Here is an 18,719-nt window from a genome sequence, read left to right as displayed (position 1 = left end):
AATGAAAATTGTGATGCAAAAATGATCATTTCCAGTAACCATGAATCATATCCCAATCGCAATATCTATCAAAATAATTGTTTTTTAATTGTTTTACCATATTGCGTGACTATATTTTTTATTTTAAAATGTACTTTGTCATTATTTTAAAAGGGCAGTGGCTGATATTATGGTCTGACTGGTATAAAACTGCCACAGCTTACAACTTCCCCAAAACAATATTTGCTACTCCTTGAAGCGAGGTAGATCAGGTGAAGCTCTCTCTGCTGGTTTAAAAAATTTGGATTGTATCACAATCTTAAAAATGTGGACAAACAGGTAGAAAACGATGATTAATTGCTTCAGCTTTCAGAGAAATTAGTTGTAATATAGATAAAATGTTTGGAAGATATATTAACATTACACTTAAACTCAGTTTTCCCTTTCTTGCTAATCTAACATACTGATTTCTCTGGAACCGGGAGGAGGACCTGGTGTTGGATGATGATTTGTCAGTGTGGTTAATGGTTTCAGAAAGCTCAGGAGGAAACCTAAGGGCAAGGAGTGTCTTAAAATGAACATGTCTTTAAGCAACATGATTGAATAATTAGGAAAAATAATTAAGGGCTTCAGTAATTCAAGGTCAGAGATGGAGCAGGTTCTTTCAATAGACGAGCTGAATGAATTATGCAGGAGCTCCTGTTCAAGGAAGTGCTTGAAATTTCTTTGACTAATGATTCGACCATCATATCTTTTGTGGTTTGAAGGCGAAGAGGTCTCATAGCTTCTTAACATATTTCTGTGTTCACAAATCTGACATTTTTAAGTACACCAATGAATCATAGTACAAATATTTCCAAACTGCATCTGAAAATAAAAGATTGATCACTCACTGGAAGTGTAGCACATAATCCGTTGAACTCTTTTTCTTTTTTGCTCACACTGGTAAATGTAAAGACTGAAAAAGGGCCACCTATCTCTATTGTATGGCACACTACCTCTACTTGTTATTGTATTGGTAACATGCAACTGGGTGGTTACTTGATGGTTTTAATTGAATATTGACCCGGCCACATCTTTCGCAGAGCCTGGTCACTTAGAAATGCTGTTAACATGACTATATCCATTGATCCGGCAAAGTGAGGTACTCTTGTTCCTGACGTGTGAGCTATGAGCCTGTTAATGAGCTGGTTGATTGAATGCTGGTCTGGAAATGAGGCAGGGGTGGCTAATGAAGCCAAGAGGGGGTGACTGTTGAAAGAAGGGGGCGTTATGTGATGGTCTAAAAATATATATTTTGTTCAGTAGGGTTTTTTTTGCCTTCTTGACATAGATTAAACTCTAACAATAAGTGTTGTCACTCCTTTCATCCTCTCTGGTGTTGCCAATGAAAAACAAACATTCAATAATTACCCCATGAGAGCAGCTCCCAGACAATACTGGATTGGGAACAAGTATCTGACTGAAACCAATAAAGGGAGACAATGAAGGCTGTCATGCACAAACAAAAAAGGGTGTTTAATTGACTCGCCAGAAAAACAGCCCCCATGTCTTTTCTTCTCAGGAAAGCACACCTCGTTAAGATTATTGATTCAAGTCGCGTAGCAAAATTACTTTCCAAAGTCATACTATTCAATAGGCACCGATGAATAAGCAAAAGTTTGCAGACAGTTTTGACATACAACAACATCTTTCTTTCTCTCTGTCTATCCCTCATTCTCCCTCCCTCCTGTACTCCAGCTGCTGAAAGTGACAGATTAAAAGCACTGGTTGAGGTTAAAAGAAAGTCAGACATCAGATCAAGCCTGTCTCCAAGAGAGATTTCTGCTTGCCTCTGGATGTTAAACTACAGTTCTCACACTCCCCCTTTTCTTGTTTTGTCTTTAATTATTTTCTAAATTTAAACTGGAATCATTAGGACCAAAATCTCAGCAATCTTTCCTGCACTTCCTGATAGAAGGATCATTGGTAACACTTTATAATAAGGGCACATGAATTCATACATGAAAAAGCATCAGTTCATGCAAGTAGTACTTCATGAAGCATCAGGAATCAAGAAGAATTAACTGTGATCATTGCATGACTCAGTGCAAGAACATACACAATCAGTGGGAAAAAAAGGTATTTCAATCATCATGATTGCTGAGTTGTTAATGTAGTTTATGTCTTCTTCATAGGTTTGTCTGCATTTAAAGGAACAGTGCAGGCTTTTTATGCCTCTATGGACTGGACAGCTGAAGTGAGGACAGGAAAGGGGAACAATGCAGACTGCAGACTTACCTATGAAGAAGTCATAGACATCATCAGCAACTCAGAAATCTTGATGATTGAAATAATTAAGTTGTTGCATTAATAAATGTATGTTCTTGCATTGAGTCATGCAAGAGATACTGCTAATTCTTGTATATTTCCGATGGTTTGTGAAGTATTATATGAATGAATTCATGCGTTTTCATGTATGAATTCATTATAATTCATGTACCCTTAGGGGAGACTGAGGAGTATTGTCACGCCGGGTTAGTTGTAACATTGTCAGTTTGACCAATCAGAAAAGTGCTGTGTGGATGTCATCAATATGGTACACTCCCTTTTCCTTTTTGAGCTCACATGAGAAGTGGAATCTGGCATGTGAGCTGCAATATGGATTTTATGACAAAAAACAAAATTGATTTTTAGGTGAGAAAATATTTTTTTTATCATGATTATTTTTGTAGATACACCTATAACCTAAGGTAGCAGTTTCTTTAGTTTAATTTGATGCTTTACATTCAAGCTACCTTCAAGCCTGCATGCTACAACAGTTAACTATGTAATGGCTGCTTCAGGTGGGGACAGTTGTAACAGTTCATTAAAATGATGAGAATTTGTTAACATGAAACACTTCAAGCAAAAAGAAGAGTAGGTCAAGTGTGTACACTATCAGTTCAGGTCCCCCAGAGCATCTACACTTACCACAGCTGTGACAGTGATTGATCATTAAAGGGACAGTTCACCCCCAAATCAAAAATACATATTTTCCCCTGGCCTGTGCTGCTATTTTCATCTAGATGTTTTTTTGGTGTGAATTGTAGAGTTTTTGAGATATCATAGAGACTTTGTAGCCTCCTCACAAGCCAAGCCCTGGAAAGAAGGCAGAAATCTCTACAGCCAATATCTCCAAATCTCAGAAACTCACATAAAAAAAAAAAAAAAAATCTAGACAGATAAATAGCTGTACAGACCAAAGGAAAAACATGTTTTTTTTTTTTTTTATTTTTGGGTGATTTGTTCCTCCAAGTGTTTTTTTGGTCACTTTAAAATATTCACATCATTCAAAACTGTTTACTTCCAATCTTTCATAAATTGGATAGCGTGGATCTTATTTCAGCAAATTACTTCTCTTCGTTATATCTATCCCAAGCTAGTGTTACAACCCACCCCAGCGGTGGGGTGGGTTGTAACAACAGAACTTGTTGTATTCGATATTGACTCACATGATTGTGCAGCAGACATCTAAGTTTCAGAGTTTCATTTGTAGTACACAAACATGGATACAGTGCATCAAAGTTCAAAAGCTCTTGCACAAAGAACCTGAGTTACTGATTCTCAAGCAAAAAGTGTTACTACCATCCCTGGTCTCCCCTACTATAAAGTGTCACCAAATCATTATTTAAAACTAGAGTAACATAGAGCTGTTGGATGCGGGTCAATGCCACGCTCGCTCAGGTTACCTACTACTCTCACTCACTCTGTCCTGGTAGTGTGCCAGTAAGAGAAGCTGAGTTGGACTCTACCTTAGCAGCGAACGATGAGCTCGGCTTCTCCAGGAGATCCCACAGTTTCTTCCTCTTCTCGGAACAACATGTGGTCGTAAACTCCTCTCCCTCCCTCTCCCTCATGTTCTCGGCCTCTCTCTTGAGCTCCTCGTTCATCTGCTCCTTCTTCTGGTGGTACCTGGCCTGGCAGCAGGACTCCAGGTAGATCTCGTCGATGCCCCAGAAGTCCAGCTCTTGGCTGAAGGAGAGGGCGCACATCTCCTCCATCATGTGCAACTTCCCGGTGCGGTAGAAGTTCAGGATGGAGGTGAAGGCGCCGGGGTGCCTGTCGAAAAAGTACTCGTTGTTATCCAAGCTGTAGTCGTCGCATATCTCCATGATAGAGTCGTGGGTGTTGCAGTCTCTCAGCTTGCCCAGTCTGGTGCGGGGCAGCCTGTCCAGCGTCCTCCACAGGACTTCGTGGAGGAGCCCCCCGACGTTGAGCCTCACTCGGCGGGTGTGGGTCTTACTGCGGATGATGTCCATCGTGTCGGGTGGCAGCGAGGTGCCCGACCGAGTCCCCGCTTTGATCATCTTCGCTCAAGTCACTCTGTCACTTGGAAAGACTTGGAGATACAGTCTTTTAGATTAAGAAGACATGGTCCTGTGGGTGACCGCATCAGGCTCCCTGCTCGCTTCTTCTTGTAGCTGTAATAAAATATAAAGAAATAAAATTAAAAAAAAGAAATTATTCAGGCGCTGTTGAGCAGCCAGCCGGTGTCCTACAGTAGCAATGTCAGGTGGTTTATCCACTCATCAGAGAACCGAATAGATATTTTAATCAGCTTTAAGAGGCACAGCCGCTTTTCTTGCTGACAAGGGGAGTGGAGAGTCGGGCCAATGATAAACTGGACTCCACTGTGAGCGCTGTCCAGTGCTGAAACGACCTGTCTGTCACTCCAAAGACCCGCGTCTGTCTCTGTCTCTGTCCACGGTGCTGAAACGCCTCGGCTCGGATGGGACAGCAATCAATCCCGGCGTAAAGACAGTAAATTTGAATGTGTTCTCTGCCGCGATATTAATCTGGACTAATACTCACACCGATTATCAACTTTGATTAAGAGCCTATAACACATTACATTGTCTCCTAAGACAACCTGTAGTCTATACTTACAAGTCTGCTATAGTGTTGTGTTTGTTGTGAACAGACCAACATTTGAATGAATATATGAATATATATGAAGTAAACATGCTTTACTACATTCATCTGCGCCTATGTGAGTCATGCAACTGCATTTCTGGGACATATACATATAAATATAGCCTATTGGAAGGTTTAGAAGTTAAGTAAATTCATATATTTGATATCAATGGCTAAAAATGTATGATAACACAGTTCTTTTTAACATATTTACAAGTTTAAATATTCATCTTTAAATCAGTGAAAATATTTGTTGAATCTGCCTCTGTGGTTCCCATACATTTACCTCAGTCTCATTACATACACACCTACATGAGCTGGCAGTCAAAGTAGTACATATTCTAATTATGGCCAGCTACTTTAAATCATGACAGATCAGGACATGAAATATCAAAGTACATATAAAAATAAAAGGGGAAACCAAAAATAAAATGAATGTACATACGTGTCTTCTTTATATCCCGGTTCGCCTCGTGGATGGACATCAGCAACATTTCAATGGTAAACGCGTCAAAACTTCTTGTGTTCGTCCAGGTCTCCGGCGCTCCGCTGGGAGCTGATGGAGGCATCATGAGCTGCGTAGCGACATGTTGAAAAACATAACAGTTTAACACAGACCATCAACACGTCCAGTCTGCCCCGTCCAGCCCTCCTGGTGGCGATTCAACAAGTAGGAACTGTTTGAAAGAAGCCGGGGATGCTGTCGGTAGCTCCTCTGCTCTCCTCTACCTGCTCACAGTGTGAGTGTGTGCTGGCCAGCCGGCGCCTGTGACTGTGAACAGGATCCTGCAGGGGCTGATTTCACCCAGGCTCCTCCAGCGGCTGCAGCCTGTGCGAGTTTAACCCTCACAGATCCGGAAAGACTCTGTGCGTCTATCTCTGCTTTATGCAGCAGTGTTAGGCCAGCAAAGAAATAGGAAGTCACTCTAAACTGTAGTATTATAGATGGAATTTAAAGTAATCTCAACAAACAGACCACATTTCCTTCTAGAAAAAGAGATTTTTATAAAAAAAACAAAAAAAACAAAAACAAAACAAAACCTACACATTCAACCTGCTATTAAATATATTAAAGGTGTCCTGTAGGGATCACAAGCCATGTTTCCACCCAAAGTACCAGGAACTTTTAGTCCCAGGAACTACTTTTTAAGGAACTAAAAAGTCCCATCATGTTTCCAAAATGCCTAAAACGTCTACAGACCCACAAATTTTAGGCTGATTAGTCCACTGACATATGAAAAAGGAAAAGCTCTTTTTACACATAATTTTTGCATGTGACTATAGAACAACAATGACATCATATAAAACAACAAACATCAGTTCCCTGGATTTCATCCTCAGCAATGTTCAATCAGTGCTTCCTAAATCCCATCACCTTTTGGAACCTCGGTCAGCTTTCTAATTTCCTGTTTCCCGTACTTAGATATACTATGAGCAAGGCTCGTCTGTGTTGAAAAGAAAACTAGAAACTAGATTTTAAGATACAAGAGATGTGCTGGGGGACCTCTAATATAGGTATATGGTAGGTGACACAGGTGACAGCCTATGAAAAGTAATCTAAGCAAAATACTAGCTACTTATCTAGATAGTCTACATCAATTCTTAGCTAGCTTAGCTAGCTAGTTACATCTGACAGCAAAATCATGACTTGCTAGCTAATCTACAGCTGTGTCTGAAATCACTCACTATATAGTCCAGTTTGCAATTTTGTAGTGCTGCCCAAATGTGCTGTGAGAATTATTATACCCTATATAGTGGACACTATAAGTATCCCACAATGCATTGTGAAAAGTGATGTAATTAACCACACAGAGTGTAGGGCCTGAAAGTGTTTTAGGTCAATGTATAGTGATCTCGCTATATAGTTCTCATAAAAATCCACAGGTAATGAGTAGGGAGTAGTGAATGAGTGAGCTATGTCAGACACAGCCTGCATCAATCGTTAGCTAACTAGTTAGCTAATGTTTTGCTAACATTAGCTAACTAGTTAGCTGACATTAGCTGACTTAAGATGTAACTGTGTCACTTTTACAGGTCCCCCAGTACCATCTTTCAACCATCTTCAAGTTTGTTTGTCTTTTTAACAAAGACAAGCCTCTCACATTGTGTATTTAATACAGGAAACAGGAAGGGAGAAGGTTGGTCCAGCTTCTGTGGGTTAACAAGCTGCCCAACTGTGACTTAGGTAGGGTCAATAAAGCATGGACTCTGCCGTTAGTCCATTTGCAGTTGTAGATTTTATAAAAATGGTGTCTGAAATAAAGTGCTGCGGGTACTCAACAGATCAGAAATGTTCAGGGGTGCAAGCTCCGCCTCCAAAGTTCTTGTACTACCCCCCAGGCAGGGAATTATATAATGTCCCTGGATCTTAATTAAGTTTAGTTAAGTGCAATTTATTTTGCTTATTTCAATGTGTACTTTCCAATACCAATTTAACAAAAATAGATAGTACACTTTAACGCAAACTACTTACACACATTCCATGACCAAACAAGGAGCAGGAAGAAGAAAAATCTTATATTATCTGCCCCTTTTTTTTTAAAAAAAACAAACAACCTGAATACAATGGCCTTTTTCCTTTCCACAGATCATATAAAAATTCAACACACAATACTCACATTAAGTCACTTAAAAGATACAACACTTCTGACATAATGGTTAATGTGGTGGAAATGCATTGAATTCCACCAAAGGTTCTCAGTCTCTGGGGAAAGTTCCTAGGGTAGATACGCAGCTTTATTTTTTCCCTGGATGGTAGCCTGTGAATGCTTACTAAACTGGAAAATGGTGAAAAATATCTCATATAAGTCTGTGAAACAGCACAGTTCAGTCTTGGCAGAGACGATCTAACTGGATTGGCTCCATGACACAGTCAGGTTCAGTGGAAAAGTCACTCACAAAAGGACTCAACACTGAGGACACACAATTATCATGAAGCCAAGTGTATTGGAGTTGAGGGGGCTGATTCTGTGCCTTAACTTTGTATGGATCTTTTAAAGATCTTTTTAAAAAAACGTGATGGCTTAAGCATGATGTCAAAGCACAGAAATGATCAGTGAGTAGAAATAAGAGCATGTTCTTTGCTGTTTCCTCACAAACCTGCACTGCACCTCACAATCTATGGTCTATGGTGGATCTGCTCCTGCTAGGCAGTGATCATTTGCTTTCACAACGACATATAAATCTAAACTTTCCACTCAGCTTCCCTCTGCAAACAGCAGGCATGTGTCAGTGCGACAGATGTGTGGCTGGCTCTGTTTACAGTACAGGCAGTCCTCTCATTATGCTTGTGCTCTCTGTTCAACATACAGAACCAAATGCTCCAAAGCTTAAAAAACTTGCTGAATACTAGTCAGATTTCAGTGTCTTACTTTTTTCAGATTTACTCAGAAAATAATATTATGGGAAACATATGTGGCTGTAATGAACTTGAACCAATCATTTTATCAAAAAAAACAACACAAGATTATACACAACATACTGTTTACATTTATTGATAAATAACAAAATAATTATATATTGTAAGATATAAATATAGAATACAAAAGTACAAAGGGAATATTAACACTATAAACAATGTACATGTGTTGAAATGTTCATAAAACATGAGTGTTTTTAAGTTCCTAGTGTGTATTCCTAGGTTTATATCGGACAAGCAAATCCCCCTGTGGTTGTAGCATCCCAAATCCATACCGACTGGCATTTACCTCCGGCATCTGAGCATTTGGGTCACACAGCTCCAAATCATAGTTAGTCAACACCATGTAAACAAACCTGGAGAGTAAACACAGATGAAAGCATGGCATTAGAACATTCAAGCAGAAATTAGACATAACAAACTCCTCCAGCGTGGAACATTTTGAGATTTTAACTGATAGTAAAGTTGGTGCACTAATTCTGGGACACTCACTGTCTGATGGTATTGATGGCAAACTGCTTTCCCACACAGCCATTGGTCCCTGCGCCCCATGGCATGGTGTAATATTTCAGCCGCCTCCCTCCTTTATAAAAGTCTCTCTTCACTGATCCATCTTCATTCAGGAAGCGATCGTACTTGAATTTCTGGAAAGGAAAAACATTTTTAGAATGATTAGATGCAAGGAATTGAAAATTAACATGATCATACAGTTTAATGTTTGTTTATTTGTGTAATTTCTCCTGGACAGAGTATCAATGCGGCCTAACTGCAGCGTCCTTCCCACGCCTATTAGCTGTGTTTCTGTTCCCGTGCTCAGCTAATCCCTCAGTGGTCCACAGCTCTGGGTTTGACCTCTCACTGGGTAACACCAGGTCAGGTGAGTGTAGGCGGTGACTCCACCTTACATAAACTCCTACACTAATTACATCTAAGTCTGTCTCCAACTAGGCCCAAAGACAATTACTTCTATTCCTGCCGGCAGCACGGGAAGGTTGGACGCAGCAGAGACGCCGCTGCAGCGAGACAGGACAACGAACCTGTGGCTCTTGGTGGATCTCAGGGTCCATTTGAGGGCTGCTGAAGGGGAACAAACACACCCGGTCTCCTTTCCTCAGCAGGTACTCTTGGCCATCAGCCATGTGGAGGGTCTTTTCTTGCACTACCTCTCTGGTGATGAAGGGGGCAGCGGTGAGCCGAAGTGTCTCGTCCAAGGCACTATCTGAGAAGGGGCAGAAACAAATGTTGGTCATAACAGCAGCATCATAATATTTCTTTATATTTCTTCTGCATTTCTCTGTTCTTTATGTGTATATTTAAATTAAATTTTATTTTTATTGTTTTATAAATTATTTATTTATTTTTCTTGAAGTCATTATCATTGACATTGTTATATTTCTCTGGATTATGGCTGGGCAATATATAGTTTGATTATACTAGTTTGAATGTTGCTAGGCAGTTTATTAGTATAATACAATTGGGTTCTTTGATTGGGGTTTATGTGTGGACCTCAGGAAGCAACTAATGGGAATCCTATTAAAATACAAACAACATAAACCTTTTATGAATTGTTGTAACTACCTGGTCTATTTTGTACTGTGACGCATCCTATTCAAGTTTATAAACTCCTAATTTCTTGATTTCATATGATTTCTTTCTTTTTTCATTATTACTTTTCACTGGTGATTTATGTTGGTAATTATTCTTTATGTGCTATTTTATAGGTTTAACCATTAGTGAGGTGGCTGCTACATTTCTTGAGACCAGCTGTATTTAGCATATTTTTGAGTGCTTGTTCCTGATGTTGAATGTCTTTAAGGGGCTGAGAGCTGCTTCTTGGCTCTCATTCTGTGTTTCTTGCCACAATGTTATTTCATTTCTTCTACGCAACCATCTTGCAATCCCCAGGAATGATCTTGTGACCCCATGGGTGTCCCAACCCCCAGGTTGAAAACCACTGCTACAGACTACAGTGTGTGTTGCATCCAGAAAAAGTAAAGTGAATCCAGACTTTTGTTTCTACCTCATCTTGCTGACAATAGCAACAACCTACTACTAATAAATGACTCTCTGTTTACACAAGCTGGGATTAAGCTCTCACCGAGCACAGGGGTGTTCGCAGGCCTGTCCAGTGGAGACGTCGCTGAGGTTTCCATCTCTCTCCTCACCGCCGCCAGAGCCTCAGGATTAGTCAACAAGTAGCCCAACAGCCAAAATGCAGCAGGACCAACATTTCCCTGGAAACAAACAAAGACTCACATGATGACAAAGATAAGGTTGTTCCCTCACTCTGGTGTTGCGTAGTGACGGCCAGGTGGATATTTGGTAACAGCAAATAAGAACATCACATGACACCTATGTTACTCATGTCTATCTTTTGTTAATAGTTTCAACAAAGCATTTCAATTAAAGTTAAGTTTAATTAAATGAAAAAGGCCTCACGCCGAGATAAAAAAGAATGGCTTGCTTTCATGTGTCTGTGAGAGGAGCCATGCTCTGGATTGTCTCACTACTGGCAAAGCGCAGTGCGGTAATGGTTTACTTAAAAAGGAAAGCCATTGGAAACCTGAGGTCCCCCACCATCTGCCTGAATCCAAGGGCAGGACATTCAAGCTATTTAGTTTTATGCCAAACCACAGTGAGGCCAGGATTAGACACATAAAGTAGTGAACACTATGGAAATATAGTGAATAAATTACCACAAAATTGCCTCTTAAGTCACTGCAAATGCACTACGAAGTGTAATTAATGCCTAGTTTACAATGATGACAGAACTTGTGTATTCTTTGTAACATGCGTCACAATAACACAACATTATCCAAACTTTTGGCAGATGGATCACAGACCTCAGTGTGGGAAACTTTCCATCTTACTCTTTGAACTTAACAATACCACATTGATCGTGATTATAACGCTGTTTGACATTAACTGTCTAACAAATCCTCTGTGCGTTCAAGTACATCATGCAAATATATGTTAATTTCCAAAGTTTTTGTGGAAATTTAAAATGTGACTCAGAGGCAACTAAAAGTTATGACTCAAAACTTGTAATCAAATGGAAATAAACCATGGTGACAAGTGACAAATAAAAGGATGAGTAAGCTGTCTGCAGGGTAACGCAAACGATGAAGTAAATATATGAATAATGCCTTTGATGCAATTAACCTCCCCCGCCAGCAGGGCTGTAGGAAAAACTGTATGAGTCAATTCATAGTCCAGCTATAAGACAGTAAGAAGTCAAAGATCAGCTTAAATCCCATTCAAGACTAAAACCAATATAACCTACTTTTTAAACTGTAAATGTAAGAATAAGAATAATTTTCTTTAACATGAGAGGAGATGCAGGTATACGCACACTGCTTCATAACCATATCTTAAAACATACAACAAACCCATATAAATGTTTTTCACTAATTCTACAAATTATTAGTAGCTTTGTATATATATGTATATATATCATGGTGAGTATAAAATGTTTAACTCATGGTATATTGTGTTCTCATCTCTCCTGGAGTGGCTGCTTTGGTTGATTGAAAATAACACTAAAGAAAGGGACTTTAGTTCTCTCTTCACCCATCTGGCCTTGCGACAGCAGTGGTGACTGTGACCTGACGTAGTTTCCTGTTCTTTTCTCATTGTTGGGTCCAGTAGTCCCATTGTTACAGCTTTATTAGGGTTGAATGCTGATCTAGGGTACAGAAAAGAACCCTGATCCACCAGCCCATTGCGGGCTGATCCGAGGCAGCTTCCCCTGTTTTGTTCAGCTCATCAGTCCTTTGTTATTTTGTGATTTGGGTTATTTGTGTTATTTCTTATTCAGTGAATTGATTCATTGTGTTTCAATAAATGAAACATGATTTCTTCAGCTCCTCGACTTGTCCAATTATGTCACATCTTTTTGGAGTAAAGACTCTATTTGGGGGATGTGACATAATTTGGCAGCTTGTCAGGGATTTGAACCCAGGACCTCGTTTCTGTTATGGAGGTCTTAACACTCTCATAGAAAGATTCTTCAGGAGAAAAAGTGATCAAATTAGTCAGTGCTCAATTACAATCCTCCACCTTATATTCCTGAATTGGTGGCTTTCCTACTCACAGAGTAGCTGCTGTTAGAGCACAAGTGAACAGCACACTCATGTGCCAAATAACAGTACTGCTGCTGCCACTCCTCTATATCGCCATCTGTGTCTCTTTGACTTCAAGTGTGCTTTGAGACACGTAGGACAGAGACACCCTCTCAGACACTCAGTGGAATCAAGTTCATCTGACTGAGTGGGTGACCTGCCTAATTTCTACAGGTGATCACTACCTCAAAGACCCGCCTTTAATACACAGAATACCTTCATTCCTGAAGTCTGACTCACCTGACTGGCCCACAGTTGCATCAGTACAGCCTTCTTTTGTGTGTCCTTGTCGACCCCCTCCTCCTGCAGGAGCTGCCTGTAAGCATGAAGCCAGGGGCTTGACCCCGAGTCCTCAGTCAGACCTGCTGGAGCCAAAAGTTCCCACAGTCTCTGGCGAACGCTCTGAGCTGTCCTCTTCTCCTCTGTCACACAGATAAACATTGCAAAGACAACGAGCGAGTGAGCCACACACAACAATGTAAACATCTGACCTCAAAGCCATGAGACATAATTAGATGTTGTGCGCAGAAGGTAAGGGAGGAACATTTTCTTTTCAGGTATGACAGGAACAACTGAAGGAGGTGCATAATAATATTGCAATTGGCCGACTTTCCAGTGTGGGATGGGTGGAACAAATTATAAACAATGATACAGTACACAATGACAGAGCCTGGGGACATAAGGTGTATCTGGTGACAGTACGGTGAGGTACATGTTCAAGTGATGTCACAGTCTGCAGAGGACTGTGATGATGTGATTGTAAACGGTGAATGTCATCAAAAACACTAAAGGGCTCCTAGACGCTATGTAAGCAACTGAGTAAGTGAAACTCGCCATGGCAACCGCAAAACAAATCTGAGGGGGCATCAATCGATGATGTCAAACAACATTAACTGAGACACAGTAACAAATGTAAACACTGACGACACCCTCTGATGACTCATGCCTTGTAATGTTGATGATCTGCTCCTGATGTTTATCGTAACTGATTATTTTCATTCATTTCACCACAGCATGCTTTCAGATAACTGTAGGATCTCCGACTGAACCTGCTGATCCACCGCTGAAGCATATCAGTGGGTACATTAAGTTTTTGTCAAGTCAGGTCAGTTTATCTAGCACGAAACCTGTGGTCAGCCAAACTGCTTCACACAGGAAACAAAACACAAGAACAAAGAAAACTGACAAATACTGACACATAAAGAACGCATTAGAAAGACAGGTTTTAGCCTGGATTAGAAGCATTCAGTGTTGGGGACTGATCGAACATGTAGAGGGAGGCAGTTACACAATATGGGCCCGGTTACAGGAAAAGCCTGATCACCCTTATGCTTCAAACGACTCTCTGGCACCGAGAACAGCAGCTTATCTGAAGACCTCAGTGTTCTAGGTGGACAATGGGACTCTAAAAGGCTGCTGAGATATTCTAGAGCTGGCTGGTTCAAAACTTTAAAAATGAAAAGTAGACTCAATTTGTAGTCACCTCTAAATTTCACTGGTAACCAGTGCAAATACATTTAAGTAGGGGGAATAAAGTGCAATTTTTTTTAGATTTTGTTAGTAGGAGAGCAGCCACATTTTACACCAGCAAAAGGTGTGACTGAGTTGTCTGAATGACTCAGAGGTATAGTGTGTTGTTAATCCAGATGAGAAGGAGTGAAGACATGGATTATTGATTCAAAATCTTTAAAAATATGCTTGACTTTGCTTAAAACTCTAAAATGTCAGAGAGGCGATGTAACAATAGTGTTTAATTGTTTATCAGATTTAAGATCAGGATCGAATAAAGGCCAGAATTCTTAGTGTAGGGTGTGACATAAGTAGAGAGGGGGCAGCAACAAAGATGGGGACAACAAAGATACACAAAAGAAAACTGAAAAAAAATCTTCCTTCAAAGGAGGCAAACGAGTGTGTGTGTTTAAGTGTGGTCCCTGAAATGCCCACACAAGCTCACATAAACTGAAATGCTCCAGTTAGTGGTACGAGGTTGTTACCTGGCTTTAGTGTGCCTCTTGCCAGTTTGGTTAAGAGACCATCGAACTTCTTGTACTCCTTGTAGACACTTGAGGGATCTGTGCTGTTGTTGTTCTGTTCGCCTCCAAACAGCGTCAGGTACCCCGCCCTGTACAGAAAGGAGAGGTACAAATGATAAGTGGCATTTTTGTGCTGATGGAAAGATAAGTAGCCCACGCAGGTTTTCTGTTTGTGAACACATGGGCAGTCCCCTTTCAACTGGTATTTTTCCACCGGCTTTACTTTACACTTCATATACTGTTTCACATTCTAGATAACTTAAGGATTATATTTCATATAATGAAAGACAGCTACGCTTCGATTCACATCAGCTCTTAAAAGAATGTTCACCCGGAAATGTGACCTCCAACATCTGAGTGAAAGACTGCCGTCATCCTACATTTTTCTTGCTGTGTTTACAAACAGAAAACCAAAGGATTGACTTGTGTGTAAATTGTTTAGCTGAAGGCTTTTTAACCTGAATGCATGCTTCTTTTGACATAGTGAAGACAAAGTGTGTTTATATGTGTGTGTGTGGGAGGGCAGGGGGCTCTCTTACTTGAAGAGTAAGCTGTAAGAAAGGTTGAACAGTCCCTCCTCTTTCCAGTCTTTCTGGTTCTGAGGCATGTCAGCTTTCAGCAAAGCCTGCAGGTGTCTGCTCATAATGCTGTTAAGGGCACCCAAATTCATCCCCATGAAGTGCCTATGGACACAAAAGGTTGTAGCAAACAAATGAAGATAAGGTTAACATACATGCAAACTGTTGACTTGGTTGCCCTACCTACTTTCCCCGAGGTAATATAACTTAAGTTTTATATATAATTAATTTGGGATGTGAGGGCTGTGCGCTTGGGTAACTCAGAAGAAGGCAGTGTGCCCAAATGTCTATATTTTAAACCTTAAAATAAGACAAGATTGCATCTAATGTTCCCCATTTTTTGTATATCTGCCTGTATCTGTGATGGTATCTCACAAGTCCAGGTATCAAGCCGTAACAAAAGAAGAAGCCATTAAAATAGATTTCTAAAAAAGGGCTTTACAGAAACACCCACACTCTCCATGAAACCTGCCTGGTTAGATTTCCATGAAAACATTTTCGTTTTGCATTCACATGAAATGAAAATGAAAACATGGAGCACAAGCTTTCTGTCGGGCGTGTAACATAAATAGGTGTTTACTTTTTCATCATCGCTTTTGCTTTAGCCGGCTGGTGATGTGGGAGCTGCAGGTTGAAGATCCTCTCCATGAGCACCTGTGCATAGCGAGTGAAGTCCAGCGAGTCTGAGTCATTGATGACTGCATCGTACGAGTGTGGATCCAGCAGCACTGTCACATAACGCCCAGCAGCACGCACCTGTACGCCATCAGTGCAAAAGTGGAAACGTATGAGATACATATGTATACATATGTGAAGTAAATTCTTTTTACTTGCATTAAATATCGTAATAACCATTAAATGTGCATATCTTATATCACAGAAGTGTGTATCTATTTAACTATTTTGACATTTTAAGTAAATTCATCCTAGTGTATTAGATTTCTGATCAAGTGCATTATTCCTTAAATCTTTTGAATGAATATAGAACTCAATATCCCATTTTGTGGACAATTTGAAAATCCCAGTGTATCCTGATTTTAAGTCATGTTACATGAACATATCTTTATATCTCTAACCTGTATTCTACAGTAACATTCAGAGAGGTAGTAATACTGGTAGCCTCTTCCAGACTAGATTTTATATAATGGAAACAAGAAGAAAATTCTACAACAAGTATGATTTAAAATTCACAGCCCTTTACCACACTTTGCAAACATGATTTCTCTTTCCTCTCTTGCAGTCCCTCCAAATTTAGCATCAGATTCAGAGCATTTCATATAATCTGTATTAAGACTGTATTACATAATAAAGTTCACTCCTGATTTTTGAAACAGGAGTTGACAAAACAGTCTCACCTCAAGGGCCATTTGATATCTGTTAGAAAGCTTTGATCGTCTCATATTATCTTCTTCAGCAGAGGCGGTTTGCCCAGTTATCATGAAAATGTAGATGTTGAAATTTCCTTTTTTCCTGAGCAGTTTAAAGACTGAAGCTGAGCGTTTACAATCAAAGTCCTTAAAAGTGCTCAGAAAAATAAACATTTAAATATCTACAGAGGTGAGACTGTCGTGTCAAATGTACAGTCTCTTTACATTTCTTCTACTCACTGTGAAAATGTCGCCATGTTTCAGCTTCATTCGATTCAAGAACTTGGAAGCATCTTTTCCAAATTCAAGTGCATGGCCTAACCACGGGATCACTCCCTTGTCTAGAGGGGGATCAGTCTTGGATCTAAAGAAGAAAAAACACAAATTAAACAATTTTACATATTTACATTTTAAATACTTACTAATACTATTTAATGGTGATAGCTACTTTTTAGAGGCTTATCTATGTGCCTTAGTGATGGTGTAGATTTCAGATTAGAGTTTCCGATATTTAGAACACATGCATTCACCCCCCAATAAAAACATGAAAGACTTTTATTTTGACATGGCTTGCCCAAGAGTCTAAATGCATTATATTTCCATTATATTTTGAATTGGGACCTGAATTTTGTGTTTTCCCTTACATAAATAAAGACATCCAAAAACTGATGCAGAAAAGGCACAAATTGGTGCAGAAATGCAGGGAATGATGCTCAAAATTTCCCAAAAGAGGACCCCTGCTTCTCATGTGCCACCCAAATCTTAAAACAAAAGCTACGCTCTTGGACATGACGGTAATTGGTTTTCTAGCTTCACGGCAGTCTGTGTTTGTATGCATAACCTTTTATCTTAAAATAGTTACAGAGGTAAAGGTCAACAAAACAATAGCAGGGATTATTTAGAAGAACTGTTACTGCATCACAGAGTGTGTGTGGGTAATTTTTAACTGGCAGAAAGGAAAACAAAACCAGTGAGGTGTAAAATTTCCCTTTAGAGGCTCTAAACACTGGTAGTTTAACCACATTCCTTACACTAGAGTAAGAACACAGACAATATAATTGTGTTTGCTTGCTGTAATAAGAGGGTGTGGTGAGGGCATTTATTATTATTAGCAACACAGTGTTATAATTGATTAATTCGAAGAAGCCACAAGTGGGTTTTAAACCTGCCACGAATTTACACAAGAAAACAACAAAAGCAGACATTTTCAAATAAAACCAGCCTCTTCCTCAATAATCATCATGAACAAACTCTTGCTCCGGAAAAGCATAACAGAATTAATAAACAGGCGCAATGCAAACCAATCAAACAGTGACTTACCTCGATCTGTGTGTGAGGATAAAATAAAGCAGGACAGCTTGGACGAGCAGGAAAACGGTCCAGATCATCTCGTGTGTGTGTGTGTGTGTGTGTGTGTTTACTTGTGCGCTCCGCAGACTCAGTGGAGTAACTCAGTCCGCACATGGCTTTATACGAGAGCCACTCGTCCTCACCCAGTCTGCGTCACAGTCACTGTCAGTCATGACATCGTTGATGTAAACCCTCCAGGACCTCTTACCTATCCTCATGAGTAAACTCTGACCCACTGACTCTGATCGACAGGAAGGAAATAAAACCATATTAATTCCCACATTACCGCGCGTTTTACAGGCTGTGAGCTTCTCAGATTTAATTCCTGGTTATTAAAGCAAGACAAAACATGTAGTTTCATAAGGAAAACAGGTACCAAATTTCACTAAGACTGCTCTTAATTAATAGTTTGTTAATTCGACTGTAAAAACGACATATATTACATATCATACACAAATATAAACCACTTATGACAGTTTTCATACATTGATGTGTGCAAGATTCAGTTACTGCTTACAGGTGTTAAGTTTACAAATGAGTTAATTACCATTTATTATTGACAAGGAGAAACCTTATTATAAAGTGTAAAACGGAGCATGCTGAAAATGTCAAGGTACTCGATCTTGCCAAAGCCTTCTTGAATGAATCTTGAAATATGATGTTTATTTGATGCTGAAAAAACTTTTTTTTTAATTATTATTTATTACTAAAATATGCTAGCGGTTAGAGCTGCAATGATTAATCAATTATTGATCGACTATTAAATTAATCACCAACTACAATGATAATCCATTAATTGAGTCATTTTTAAGACAAAATACAACCTTTTTCTGACATTTTATGGATCAAACTGATCGATTAATCGAGAAAAATCTCTACAGATTAGTTGATAATAAAAAATAAATACTAGTTGCAGCCCTGCTGAAGGTGGTTTAATG

At 39.6% G+C, this 18,719-nt stretch overlaps 2 protein-coding genes across 2 annotated transcripts in view; both read right to left on the bottom strand.

The window, feature by feature from the left end:
- Positions 1-5,784, bottom strand: part of LOC146331635 (potassium voltage-gated channel subfamily B member 1-like) — a 50,632-nt gene extending 44,848 nt beyond the window's left edge. Inside the window, exons 1-2 of the mRNA XM_084733809.1 lie at positions 5,360-5,784; positions 3,753-4,421 (exon numbers count right to left, since the gene is read on the bottom strand). Of these exons, the coding sequence (XP_084589935.1) occupies positions 3,753-4,307 (555 nt within the window). The 5' untranslated portion in view covers positions 4,308-4,421; positions 5,360-5,784. The remainder of the gene's footprint in view (positions 1-3,752; positions 4,422-5,359) is intronic.
- A 2,596-nt stretch (positions 5,785-8,380) lies between these two features.
- LOC146331634 (prostacyclin synthase-like) lies at positions 8,381-17,842 on the bottom strand. The gene is made up of 10 exons (XM_084733798.1): positions 17,752-17,842; positions 16,672-16,795; positions 15,645-15,820; positions 15,026-15,169; positions 14,448-14,575; positions 12,694-12,875; positions 10,431-10,566; positions 9,370-9,551; positions 8,825-8,976; positions 8,381-8,688 (listed from the first exon to the last, which is right to left on the bottom strand). The coding sequence occupies exons 1-10, from the start codon at positions 17,817-17,819 to the stop codon at positions 8,538-8,540; spliced, it is 1,443 nt and encodes a 480-aa protein (XP_084589924.1). The 5' UTR covers positions 17,820-17,842; the 3' UTR covers positions 8,381-8,537.
- Between the last annotated feature and the right edge of the window lie 877 nt (positions 17,843-18,719).

The sequence above is a fragment of the Lutjanus erythropterus genome, chromosome 2 (assembly GCF_056507025.1).
Source record: "Lutjanus erythropterus isolate fLutEry1 chromosome 2, fLutEry1.hap2, whole genome shotgun sequence".
NCBI lineage: Eukaryota > Metazoa > Chordata > Actinopteri > Lutjaniformes > Lutjanidae > Lutjanus > Lutjanus erythropterus.
The sequence above is the reverse complement of the archived record's forward strand: the minus strand, read 5'-3'. Positions and strand labels throughout refer to the sequence as shown.

What these genes read in the sequence shown, in the direction of transcription:
- LOC146331634 (XM_084733798.1), bottom strand. Translation starts at nt 17,819, where the DNA reads ATGATCTGGACCGTTTTCCTGCTCGTCCAAGCTGTCCTGCTTTATTTT. An exon ending in ATCCTCACACACAGATCGAG is followed by an intron (nt 16,796 to 17,751) that starts GTAAGTCACTGT and finishes TTTCTTCTTTAG; the next exon opens with ATCCAAGACTGATCCCCCTC. An exon ending in GCAAAAGCGATGATGAAAAA is followed by an intron (nt 15,170 to 15,644) that starts GTAAACACCTAT and finishes TTGTGTCCATAG; the next exon opens with GCACTTCATGGGGATGAATT.